Below are 12,813 nucleotides of genomic sequence, written 5' to 3'. Positions count from 1 at the left end.
GTGTTGGTCAATAACTTCCATTTGAATGGTCACATACTAGGGTTTTATCCACAGACTTACAAGATAGAACCACGTTTCACAGCATAATAAACAGTACCATATCAAAGTACTGCTTAGTAGCTTTCATTTGAATGGTCACACACTAGGGTCTCATCCACAGACTTACAAGTTACAACCGCCTTGTACAGCACAATAAACAGTACCACATGAAAGAACTGCTCGATAACTTCCATTTGAATGGTCACACACTAGGGTTTCATCCACAGTCTTTAAAAATAGAATCACCGTGTTCCATTTAATAAACAGTACCACGTGAAAGTACTGCTCAATTATTTTCATTTGAATGGTCACACTAGGGTTTCATCCACAGACTTAAAAAAATGGAAGTACCTTGTGCCATTTAATAAGCAATACCACGTGAAAGTACTGTTCAATAGCTTTCATTTGCACGGGCACATCCTCGTTTTTCAACTAACAATCAAGTTTTGATTCTGGAGATGCAGAGGTTGAGAGCCTTAAAATTCATTTAAAGTTTTACTTGCACTACTTTGCAGAGGGAGCCCCGATCAATGCTCCAACCTTGATGGACGCGACAGATTACAACGAGCGAGTGCGTTCACTGGAAGAACGTTTACGAGTCATGGAAGAAGACAGGCAGTGCCAGATATGTATGGAGCGAGACAAAAATATGGTATTTTTATGCGGCCATGGCGCGTGCAGGGAATGCTCTGAAAGACTGCAAATTTGTCATGTTTGCAGGGAAGCCATTCAGAATAAAATTCAAATGTTTGGTTTGTAGATTAGTGAAGTTTTTTTTTTGTTTTTTTTTACAAGGATATTATCTTTAACACATGATATGAAATTCCGTTTTTCATGTCGTACTGGGAACTTCCAGTTTAGATTCTGCTAGATAATGAAGTGTGTTAAGGCAGAACGCTAGAATAGCGTAATGGCTGGTTAACAGCGTAGGTTGGTATAATTGCAAGGTAGCTCATGGACACGTTCACACTAGCGACGAAGACACAAGTATAAATTGTATTACGTTTGTGTTAGACTAGCGAGCCTAACAAAGACCCGCCAAGATAGCTTAAAACCAAGTTTACACTTATAACTACTAGCTTGAGTGTAAGTGTAACCACAGGAACTTAAAAACCCAAGCGAAATTAGGGTACGGTATTTAAGAAAATTTGAACCTGGTTTTTGCGCTGGCGTTTGGGAATGATTAATTAGCGTTTATCTGTTATAAAACTTAGCTTCATGTAGGAAAAGATCCCCGCTTTTAATGCACTGCACCTTGGTTGGCTTATTTTGAAAATTTTAAACTGAAGTTTTCAAAGTCCTCGTCCAAAAGTCATTACATGATCACCCTTGTTTTGTTGCATTTGCTAGCCTTTTGTTTTGGGGTTATTGCTCTGTTTGCTCAACGAGATGTTTGAAAAAAAAATCACCAACGGGAATGTCGTCATTTGCTGAAAGATTGATGGCTTCATTGGAACAGACGATAGAGCGTAATGTGTTAAGTAAAGAATAGAAGAGGCTTGTAGATTGCGCAATGCGAATTACTCGTGTACTTAGTATAGGAGACATGAGTTAGATAAAGAGCTGATGGTTCAGCTCTAAAAGTACTCCAATAAACAAGAATTGAAACTACCAGTTTGTTCGTTAATGTGCTGTTAATTTCCGAAACATTGTTTTCTTTTGTAAATTATTTTCAGTTAAAACTATTGGTTGTCCTTTTACGCCCAGTTGTTCAACAGAAGATCTTAAGGTCATTCCCCAGTATTGCACTGCGCATCCCTACTGCGCATAATTTCACGCGTGTTTAGCGCGCGCGCATTAAAAAATGGCGGCTTTTTCTTTACAGGTGGACCTCGCCATAGAGGGGAATTGTCATTTTCTCGCAAACGAGTATGGTGACCTATCATTTTTTTTCTGTTGTTTTGAATTGAGTAATAAATTTCTCTGTGTAAAATAACTATGGACCAATTCTCAGTGGAGAACAAAAAGCAATCGTCGGAAACGTGAATTTAGCAAGCAATCGTAACTATAATCATGGTGCTATTATAAGGATTTATATGGGTATAAACAAGGTGCTTTTGCTCCTAAACGAACATGGGGACCTCTTATCTTTATTTCAAAATTTAAGTTCCTATAATATAAACAATCGATAGGCAAACTTTCACAAAAATCTCAGTGCAGGCTCTATTTCAGCGGAATGACCTTAATTGTTCGTCCTTAAACCTAAACGGATTTCTTGTTTCACTCCACGGAGCCTAGAGATCAAGTTATAATTTGAATATATCGAAATGGGCTTATTTGTTAGGTAACGCACATAATAAGGGATAAACCAATCAAACTTGCTAGCTAATGAAGTAATCACCTACTAACCGAGAAGATAAACTCTGCCAGTTTACTCGCAGGCGAATTCTCTGCAGCATAATTTATTAGCACAAATCGTTTGGCGCTGGGTCAAAGTTTGTTAATTATTCTGTTTTTTGGACAGAGAAGCTTTACCAGATTAAAAAAAAAAAAAAAAAAAAAAAAAAAAAATCATGCTAACGGCTACGTGTGCGTTTCTCTTTTTCTGCTGATAAACATGTCAAACAGGTTTTTCACCAAATGGGACTCCGAGAAGCAAAGGTGTCCAAAAACAAAATTCACGTGCCATGTTTGTGACTGCTGAGTATTCTTTCTTTATTTCCTTCTTTATGTTCTTAAAACATTTTCAAAAATGGCTTTAACCTTCGAACTTGTTTGGTAGCCGTAATCCATTGTTAACAAGGTTTACTTTCTTTCTATTTTGTTTCTTGAAGTTTTGTTACTGGTATGATTAAGCGGTAACAGATCTTTCTGCTCTTGTTTTATTTTATCTTATTTTACTTATTTATTTTTATTACAAGCCGAAATGGGCTCCACTCAGTCATCATTGTTATGTTGTTCCCTTATGTGTCGGAGAATAGTTCGTTTGTAAAGAAAAATTACTGCATGTTGCTCATCTTTGGAAATATGTCTACCTTGACTCATTGCACATCGGCTGGACCTGTTTTTGTTTTTTCCTTGCTCCGTGATTTAGGATGTTAGTTTTACAAACAGCCTTCCTTCTAGCAGTTTTCAATTTAATTTTCCCTAATAGAAGACCTCAGCTTCGTCGTAATATTGAAAGCCTTTCTTTCTTACAACACTTTCAGGATGACTTGTAGCCTTTACTGTATTAAGTTCACATAGTTTAGATCCAGGACTATCCGAGTACTCCACTGCAAATGATGCGCATGCGCTGCGCTGACCACACTTGAGCCCACACTCCACTGCGCTGGCAACCTTTGTCCGAAGGAGCGAAAATCCTGCTATGGCCATGTCTCTGCCAGATTCTGGTGCCTTGAAGAAGTTTGACTTTACTATTAGGAATCAAGGGGAAAATTATATCAATGTCATAGCAGAGAGAAGATTTGAAAGGAATTATTTGGCTCAAAAATCACGCTTCTGAAATTTTATTGACAATTTTTGCAGCTGCGCTATAAAAAAAACATTTCACTGCTCAGCACAAAAATTCTATCGTTTGTTTCGTCTCGTCTCGTCTCGTCTCGGCTCGGCTCGGCTCGGCTCGGCTCGGCTCGGCTCGGCTCGGCTCGGCTCGGCTCAGCTCGGCTCATCTCGTCTCGTCTCGTCTCGTTTCGTTTCGTTTTGTTTTTGTTTTTACGTCGGATTGCCCGAACAGTATAGCCTTGCTCTTAAGCATACGTTTGCAGCGAAGTAGAAGTTCATTTGCCGTGGCCCGTACACAGACTTAACTAAGGTCTGGAAGAGGCTCCATCTTAGTTCACAAGGTACGCAATGAAGAGCTAATAACCTACCTTCGGTACATGGAGCAACAAGGCTGTGCCGACAGTAAACCTCAGTGTCCCCTTTATTGTCTGCAGACCAAATCCAAACAGCTTTCTCGTCGATGCTTGGTATTCTTCCCCAAGGTAATGTTGACTTGTTGTTGGGTCCATAAGGCAAGGCCATTGGCCAATCATCATCTCGGTACTTTCTCATATTCCATCCGTATCTGGCCGTGGTGATGCACTTCCAAGAGGTGTCGGTGACCAGTCCGTTTTCAAACGATCCCAAAATACCTCCCTCCCATGGTGGGGCGGAAGCTTTGCAACTTAGAGCTACCACGTGACTTCTTGGCATTATCTGGTACACAAAGAAACCTTTGCTCGTAACATTTGTTGCACCGCCACCCAAAAGCTTGCCGTCCACGTACAATTCCAAGTAACTGTCGCAGGTTATATTGACTCCAATTGCCGAGGACGTGCCTTTACAAAGAAGATAAATAGAAAAAATGGCAGAAATGTCTTGGTTACTGCTAAAGAAATCTAACAGATTTCCGTTGCTTATATACAATGGAACTAGTTTTGCGCCATTGGGAATCCATGAATTTGTTTGCCATGCTATCGTTCACTATTCGTATATCATTCAATGTTCTTTAGACGCTTGTCTTAGGTTAATCCAAGATCGGATTGATTCAGTTACGTTTTGTGATGGTAGCGTAATTTGCCAGGAATATGTACTAAGTTATTGTTGTTCACGGTTGCTGTTGCTTTTTTTTTTCTTTTTTCGCAGTTGCACTTGCTGTTGCTGGTGTTATTGTTGTTGTTGCTGCTGCTGTTGCTGTTGTTGTTGTTGTTGTTGTTTTTGTTGTTGTTGCTGCTGCTGTTGTTGGAATTTACCTGCAGCATTTGATATTGTGTCTTGTTGGACTAATTGATTAACGTCTTGCAAGTTTTTATAGAATATTTTACTGAACTGAATAAGCATAATATGTTTGGACCACTAAGAAAACACAAAATTCTTATTCAATCGCGATCGCGGAAGCCCAAACTGTCGAGTGTGTCCTCAGTTTAATGTCCATAACATACACCATAAGAATACCTTGAACGTCGATAAAGATACTCGCTTTTATGTCATGCCATAGAAAATATAGCCAATCAAAATACAGAAATTCATTGTATATTGGATTTATTACACCCATCCTTCCCATTGTGCGCTGTAATGACTGTGTTAATATATTTTCTATGGCATGGTATAAAATAGTTAAAAGGCTCGTGTGTATAGCGAGAAAATACAAGTGACTCGTGGGATATCCTATGTTACACCACTCGAAAGCGTTACATAACCAGTAGTATTTCATTGTCAAATTAATTAACAGATGTATGTAGCAAGCTTTAAACGCCCATCGTTTGGAACGGTTCACGATGACTGGGTGTTCAAAGTGCGTGTTCATTCTTGTTATGATCAGTTTCTGTTTCTTGGTCGGCTATACTGATTTAAAATATGAAAACCGTCAGCAAAGATCGCTCAGGTCGAGGCTGCCACGTCTGTCGAACAGACTGGCTACAACTTGGACGCGTGCAAAACGAAGGGAAAGAAATAACGGAACGCACAGAACGTACTTTGACGGCTGCCAACAGGACATTGACAATGTATTCATAAGTTTGCTATCGCTAAATTTGCCAAAAAAAAAAAAACAAAAATGGCCCGGAGTTCTGCGACGTTTTGCGAGCATCCAGATGTTAGCAGCTTCGCAGAGATTATCAAAGCTGAATTAATCGGAAACGTTTGAAAATATATACATAACAGCCTAGGATCGCCTGAAAATAACGAAGAAAATGTTCAATACAATCGTAAAACTTGCATTTTTAACCATGGTGTACATGCCTTTTCTTCCTCCTTGGATATGTAATAAACAAATTATCAAACATCGCGAGACTAATATCATTTTTGTAGCCTAGCTTCATTTCCACACAGCAATCAAAAAATTAGGTGGGAATCGCAAAAAGAAACAAAAATCTATGATACTTAGCAGGTAACGATTAAAAAACCGTGAACTAAGTACATTGTATACGCACGTTTCCACTGCAAACATGCTTTCTTCTCACTTGTCCAATGTACAAGGGGATGGAAATTACTTGTCCATGGACAATTTAAAATGAGGCCTCATTAGCATACCTTGTCTGTTTCTTTGTATTTAATTGTACGGGTGTCCTTCGATACAATGATGTTAAAATTCGACGGAATTATTTTTGAGTATTTTGAAACCAAAGTGAGCTAAGAGAGGCTACGGACAGACGAAACATCTTTTGCCGCAATGTAACACAAGTGTCTAGTCTTTAGTGCTAATAATAACCCCTTCTTTAGGGCAGGCACTTACTAGTTAGAAAAAAAAAAAAACTTCCTATTTAGTCAAAAATTTTGCAATAGTCAAACCTTTATCGCTGCAACTTGACGAAAGTCCGCATTCCGAAAGTATAATGATTCCCCAAAAAAGAAATTCTGTCAGCCTTTTCATCTTTGGATCTGGCATATCGTCTTTCATGTCGCGAAGAGGCCGGGCAGATTCATTTTGCTGATTTTAAGCCTCGCATACTGTGGGCAAACAAAATCGTTAGATTAGAAAATATTCCAGAGTGCAATAAACCCGTCGAGCAACTGACATTGTCACCGATTGTGATGAAACTTATTATAATTGTATTTCGAATCGCCAATCGGATCTCGTTGTCTTGTCTTGTTCCAAAGCATGAGTGAAATTGTTAATTAACAAGTGTGTAGCCAATGAGATTCTAGCAATAGATAAACAGTGTAATCGCCTACGTCCACAGGAAGAAGGCTTCCTAAATATTTTCATTTTTCTTCGCGGAAAAAAATGCATCCCATTTCTGACGAACCGGCGCTTTGATCCGAAATCTCACATATACGGACCACCAGGACCACGAAAAGTTCTTTTTTTTAGATCTTAAAAAAAAGAAGAAGTGTTACGTTTAGCCTGTTTAATGAGGGGACGAAATCGTATCCAAGATGTAATTTATTACTATTTCCCTATATTTGCACAAACCCAAATAATTGAACACGTCTTCTGTTCAAATGGCATTGGAAGCCGCCTTTAAATCGCTGTCAACACGATTTTAATCCGCCAACGAATTTCTTAATTCCGAAATTGCAACCTAGCTTTTGTTCATTTCCTTTTCAAATATGAAATGTCCAAACATTGGCATCTGCCAAAATATTTGTAGTTTCCAACATTCAGGAAATGGACACAATGTTTCTGTATCTGAAATACGCAAAATACAAATTAGCATTTGCACGTGCGTGCAGTGTGAGTTAAGTTTGTGAGCGAAGAAAATAACGCTTTTTTTTGCGAATTTATAGTGTTCGTCATTGGAACTCTGCCATCGAATTATATTTTCCATTATATTTTCATTTTATCCTGGTTGACACGCCTAAATGATGTTACAAACAATTTTCGTCTTCTTTATTTCATGGATGTACAGTGTATAAATCTGTGTAGAAAGACAGAAAGGTTTTGCTGACTACGAATTAGGTTTAATTTAGAAATTGATTGGCAAAACACGGAGACCGGAAAATATAATACCGAGCGAAGCACCGTATCATTTCTAGAACAATTACGAACATACAGACTGATATGAAATGATATCGCGCCCGGACTTGTAACCCGGTCCATATAAACAAATCCACAAAAACTCGAGGCTGATTAATGAAATACTGCGTTTTGTTATTACGACCCCAAAAAGTTTGACAAATTTGTACGTGAATCATTTAGAAAATCGAAAGAAACGATAAAATTCGCGGGTAATGGAGACTCAGAAAGCATCAGAAAATACAATATTGTTGACTCGGCAAATGGGCCATGGATACGAAGTTATTTTCGTGTCTTTTTCGTGAAAGACGCTGACTAAAAGTTTGGTACGTTCGTTAAAGGTTGATTACGTCAAAACTTTGAGTGCATGCCCCTCAAGCAAGTAGTACAGACAGCAATGTTTTTTTCTTTTTTTTCCGTTATAAATTAACGCATGGCTCTTGGTCTCCCGATCGAGCGGCCCTGGTTCGAGCCCTGACTGGCCGGGTCATCGTGTTGTGGTCCTGGGCAAGACTCTATTCTCGCAATGCCCATCCCTACCCTACCCTGGGCTATGCTGGGAGGTAAGCCCCAAATTCCATTTAAGGTGGCTTAAAACAGTTTCGAGCACGTAGATTTTGATTGGTCGCTATAACCACTCTTTATCATTTGATGCTACTTTCATGACGGAATCAAAAAACTGCCCAATCTTTGATGAACACGTTGTTATCATTTTCGTGACATAATAGGTTGCCGTAGCGACCGTATGACCTGCAAGAAACATCCTTATAGTTTTGAAAATTTAAGGTGGCTCTCAACCATATGTACAGAATGGTTTTAAACTTTGCCAAAAGTTGAGACTTATTATGCTTATTAAAGCTTGATAACAAAAAAAAAAATTAACCGTGTCGTTTTTTAATTATAAGCCTCTAAAGCTGTAATTAAGGGTGTTTTTAGAAGGTCATACTGTTGCTATGATAACCTATTGTGTCACGAAAATGATAACGTTTTCACCAATGATTGGGCAGTTTTTTGATACCATGATTGTAGCAGCTGAGATGTAGGCTACCACGATGGAAGCATCAACTGATAAAGAGTGTTTATAGTGACTCATCATAATTTAAGTCTTGGAAAGTACTGGAAACTGTATTAGCCACCTTAAATAGCAAGCGGTCAATCTATCAGCATACCCTTAGATCATGTCAATTTGGCCTGCTTTTCTTTTGGTCAGCAGCAGGACTACAAAATCTTGCGATTTCCAATGCGACAGTCCATTATCAATAGACTTAAATCTGACTAGATTACAACAGCCACTCAGTCTCAAAAAATAGAATTGGAAAGATCAGTCTGCACTCTTAGTGCATCAAATGATAAAGAGTGGTTATAAACGACCAATCAAAGTCTAAGTGCTGGAAACTGTTTTGAACCACCTTAATACATTTTAGGGTGTTGTTGCCTTCGAAATGTCAATATTTCTGCATGTTAAACGAAACATGCGGCCGTAGACATAGTGTTTCCCAGTCCACTAGAAACCACGTGAGGAAAATCATTTCTTCGCCATCAGAACACTATAAGCTTCGTAGATCACATCTCTTCATTGTTTAAAGCACTCTCTACTCACGTTTTTATATAAATTTTTAATTTTAAATCCACAACTTTTCGAGAGCCACCATTTAGGCTTAGGCCATTACAAATACTTTTTTTGTTTGTTTTGGTAATGAAACAAAATGAGAACAAGTTGGTTAGCGGGATAGAGGTCACGTCCACGCTACACCGGAGGAATTTTAAAAAGGAGGTTTCACTCTAAAAACGTATCAAATGTTTTCTGTCCACACTACGCCGGAGGAATATAAATACGCAACAATCACCGGTCATTTTGGATTTGTGTCTGAAAAAGACTCCGTTTTCGAAAAGCTCCGTTTTCAAAATGTTTTACGTCCAGACTATAACGAAAAGCCGGCGTTTTCGATTCCCCAGTTTGAAGAGCGTTTTGAAACACTTCGTTTCCGTCGCAGATTAGTGTAGACGGTAGGCCTAACCGTAGAAATAAAGCTGCGTTTTCAAATTTCTCCGGCATATTGTGGGCAGGGCCTAATTAATTAACTAGGTCGTGAAATGCGTCGAAATTGGCAAATGCTAATTCAATTTTTGCGTGCGTTCAGTTGACATCTAAAGGAATGAAATCAAACATCATGACGGCTTCACATTACGCTGATCAATTTAGCTATGAATATTTTATCGCTTAAAGCCCTGTAAGCGGAAAGCTCAGTTTTGTTTATTGGGAATTCCCCAACTAGCGCCTGTTTATAGGATAAGACTGTTTTAATTCCTAGGCGGAATAAGTCGCTGGAGATATTATTCGTTCAATTTAATTTGCAATCACGTAGAGCAAAGTATTAAAATCAGATGTCCTTATCCGAAAATGTGCAACAGAAATAGTTTGTTCAGTTTATATTTTATTAACGGCATTTAACCATTCCTCTTTCTCCGCTGAGAAATTTTGGCAATTTAACAATAAAGTGAGTCATCGCTACATTTTCGAGATGTTAAGTTACCGTTCATAAATTAGATAAAATAGTCAGAAATAAATAAAATAGTAAATTTAGTGTAAAATTCGCTTGCAACGCATTCTTAGATTTAATTTATGACTTCTGTAAACTGTGTCGGGCTCAAGACTACCTAGTCGACCAGTCCCTGAAAATTCATTGCCACCGGATTTTATTCCCATAAGCTGTTTACTAAAGGAAGCCGAATGCATCTGAGAGCAAATATGAAGGAAATTTATTTTTCACCTGTGCCTGCTAAAATCGATGTTTTGTTCTCCACTAAATGCATGCCTAAATCAGTATTTTTTTTTTCCGTTGTTTTTTCATATTCCATTAAGTTAAAAATCTACACGACTGTTTCTTGAATGCACCAAATACAGAGATATCGTTAGAGAATACTGCACCCAGCTGGATGACTCTTCTACACTAGTGCTTTTTAGTAACTGCTACAACCACGATTTTCCTACAATGTGTACACGTATATTGAAAAAAGTAAGACTGATCTTAACATAAACTGTTATTATAATTTTGTTATTTTTGACCCAATGGTCTTGCTCCATGAAACCTCTTTTAGCCTAGTGGTAAACGAGTCGAATTCAGTTCGGTCGGTGGACCGAAGATTGTGTTGAAAACTCCCGTTAGTTTTTAAGCGTTGTGTTCGCCGTGAATTAGATCTGTTCCGGACTCTGATCAATGCGGCAAAGCCATGAGCCAGCAAATGAAATAGCTGTCCAAAATTTGCTGATTTGTAAGTTTTGGTCTTTGCTGTAACGTATGTAGTTATTGTTAAGATTTCTGCAGGAACCAGTTACTCTTAATCGGATAAGCAGAATTCACGCAAATACTGTTTGAAAAATCAGCTTATTGTTGCTTACCTTGGATTTGACTTTCAGGCTACTGAATATATAGCAAGCGAGGCACCTTGAACAGTTCCGCAATGACTCTGCCTTCTATGTTATTAAAAGATGAACATGCATCTAATCTGTAAAAAGCAGTGACATATTTAAAGGTGTTACCGCTATTTTGACATTTATTTCGGTGTCTTGGGAGCAGTCTATTTGTCTCTTTCAAATTAATTAACGCGTAGGCGAGGTTGAGCATTCATTTATTAGCTTTTTGAGACAACGGAACGTTTTGTTGTGTCAAACTCTTTTGGGTTAGATCAGGCAAGCTTTTAACTTAATTGGTATTTAAATAAATTACAGTCTTTATAGACTCGAATAATTCTAAATTGATTCAGTTTAAATTTCAGATTAAGTTCAATTTTCAGATTGACCTTGAGCTTTGGGGATTTCCCGATAGAGTTAAAAAATTTCTTGAAAGCTCGATTGATAAATAAGGAATTTTTCTATTTTTAAGGAAATTTGTGAAATGAAGCGATGTTTGCCCATTTTGCCTTTACCAAGTTCGTTTAGAAGCCTTGCAGTGTCGGAAATGACTTCACACATGTCTCCGATTGACCAAGATGGACTCTTTTGTCTCAGCCATAATTAATCAAAGGCTCAACATCAAATAAAAGGACATCACCTTGTTAACAAGGTCGAAATTCAAAATTCTGGGCTGGGTCAACCAAAATGCCCTTTACGGAGGGGTACAGAAGAAACTTCTTGGAGTATTTTTGGTAAAGTTGTACTGCTCAGTTCTTCAAATCCTAACCAAATTTCAGGCCAAAACTACCTTCCTTTTCAACGTATCCTTTGCAATCCTGATCGTAAGCGTATGTGAAATTCAACAAAGCAATTTCAAATTGAAACCAAGAAAGTGAAATTGTGCTATGACCCAGACGCAGCGGAATGTGTAAGGGTATGTCCACCCTCCCCCATCCCCTTGGAAATGAATAAAACAAGTACGCTTAAAAGGCAATTTTTCTTTCCGAAATGCAGTACGAAAAAAAAAAATCCCTTTCCTGGTTTTGTTTGCTCAGAATGATCAATGACACCCGACATCTTAGATTTAATTAAGTATAGTAAAATAAACCTTGGCAGCCTAAATTAACATACAATCATCTAAAATTAATGGCGGTTCGTTGAAAGCAAAGCGAATCTGAACAAGCCAAGTAAACGGGCGGTTGAGACATTTTATCTTCGCGCAATTTCTTGCATCAATGAACCGCAAACGAATTGATTCCGGAGTAGAAGTTTATTTTGTTTTATCATTTTGTGATTCACCGTCCACGGTCCTTTATCACAATAGGAATTTATTTAAGTTAATTTGGTGATAATAACTTCAAGTGTAAAATCGTTTAGTCTTCATTCTCAGCAATCGAGAAAAGAACCGATGGTTTCATCTTTGTATGTTTATTATTTTTTTTTTTTTAATTTCAATTTTTGTTTGGAGTGAGCGAAAGGAGGAGCGTAATTTTCAACATATGGTAGCATTATCAATCGCTTCCAGTTTGTTAAATGAAGTCATGCGTTTTATAACCTAGACAGAAATGACACGTGGCAAGAAACACTACTGAAGAGAAAAAAATATACTAATTAATAAGGAATTTTCCACTTGTGTTTCTATAACTCAATAGAAACCCGGGAAACACTTTTTTCTATTTTTTAAACAATGGAATAGGTTACTACATCCAGCAGCCGCTATCCGTAGGGGCATGGTAACCTGTTCGTCCGCAGATAATGTTACCATGGCGTGGATTTTTTTTTTTTTCGTGGAGGATGAAAATGCTCGCAGCGCCTTTCGGGTCGTTCCACGTGAACAAACTGCTTCACATGGTCGGCTACTGGTAAACCATACTGGGATTTCGAGACACCGGGAGTGATCTTAAAATAACTTGCATTGAGAGGGATTGCCTTGAGAAAAAGGCCTGTATGGTGGATTAGCTCTTTTTCACTTCATCTTCTCCAGCTTATACGAGTGCTA

At 38.2% G+C, this 12,813-nt stretch overlaps 2 protein-coding genes across 4 annotated transcripts in view; one reads left to right on the top strand and one right to left on the bottom strand.

Annotated features, from left to right (window-relative positions):
- The window catches only part of LOC110062786 (E3 ubiquitin-protein ligase MIB2-like), a 20,810-nt gene extending 19,160 nt beyond the window's left edge, over nt 1–1,650 (top strand). For both annotated transcript variants that reach the window (XM_089270629.1, XM_020769735.2), the window contains exon 19: nt 555–1,650. In XM_089270629.1, the coding sequence (XP_089126755.1) occupies nt 555–799 (245 nt within the window). In that variant the 3' untranslated portion in view covers nt 800–1,650. The remainder of the gene's footprint in view (nt 1–554) is intronic.
- Nucleotides 1,651–2,669: 1,019 nt separating this feature from the next.
- On the bottom strand, nt 2,670–10,904 carry LOC110062776 (uncharacterized). 2 transcript variants are annotated; one of them, XM_020769725.2, is made up of 4 exons: nt 10,821–10,904; nt 6,253–6,411; nt 3,852–4,301; nt 2,670–3,395 (listed from the first exon to the last, which is right to left on the bottom strand). In XM_020769725.2, the coding sequence occupies exons 2-4, from the start codon at nt 6,359–6,361 to the stop codon at nt 3,127–3,129; spliced, it is 828 nt and encodes a 275-aa protein (XP_020625384.1). In that variant the 5' UTR covers nt 6,362–6,411; nt 10,821–10,904; the 3' UTR covers nt 2,670–3,126. The 2 variants fall into 2 exon arrangements, with proteins under 2 accessions (XP_020625384.1, XP_020625385.1); XM_020769726.2 differs by lacking the exon at nt 10,821–10,904 and having other exon boundaries at nt 6,253–6,467.
- Nucleotides 10,905–12,813: the final 1,909 nt, after the last annotated feature.

The sequence above is a fragment of the Orbicella faveolata genome, unplaced genomic scaffold (assembly GCF_042242905.1).
Source record: "Orbicella faveolata isolate gen_17 unplaced genomic scaffold, um_ofav_v1 contig_34, whole genome shotgun sequence".
Classification (NCBI taxonomy): domain Eukaryota; kingdom Metazoa; phylum Cnidaria; class Anthozoa; order Scleractinia; family Merulinidae; genus Orbicella; species Orbicella faveolata.
The sequence above is the reverse complement of the archived record's forward strand: the minus strand, read 5'-3'. Positions and strand labels throughout refer to the sequence as shown.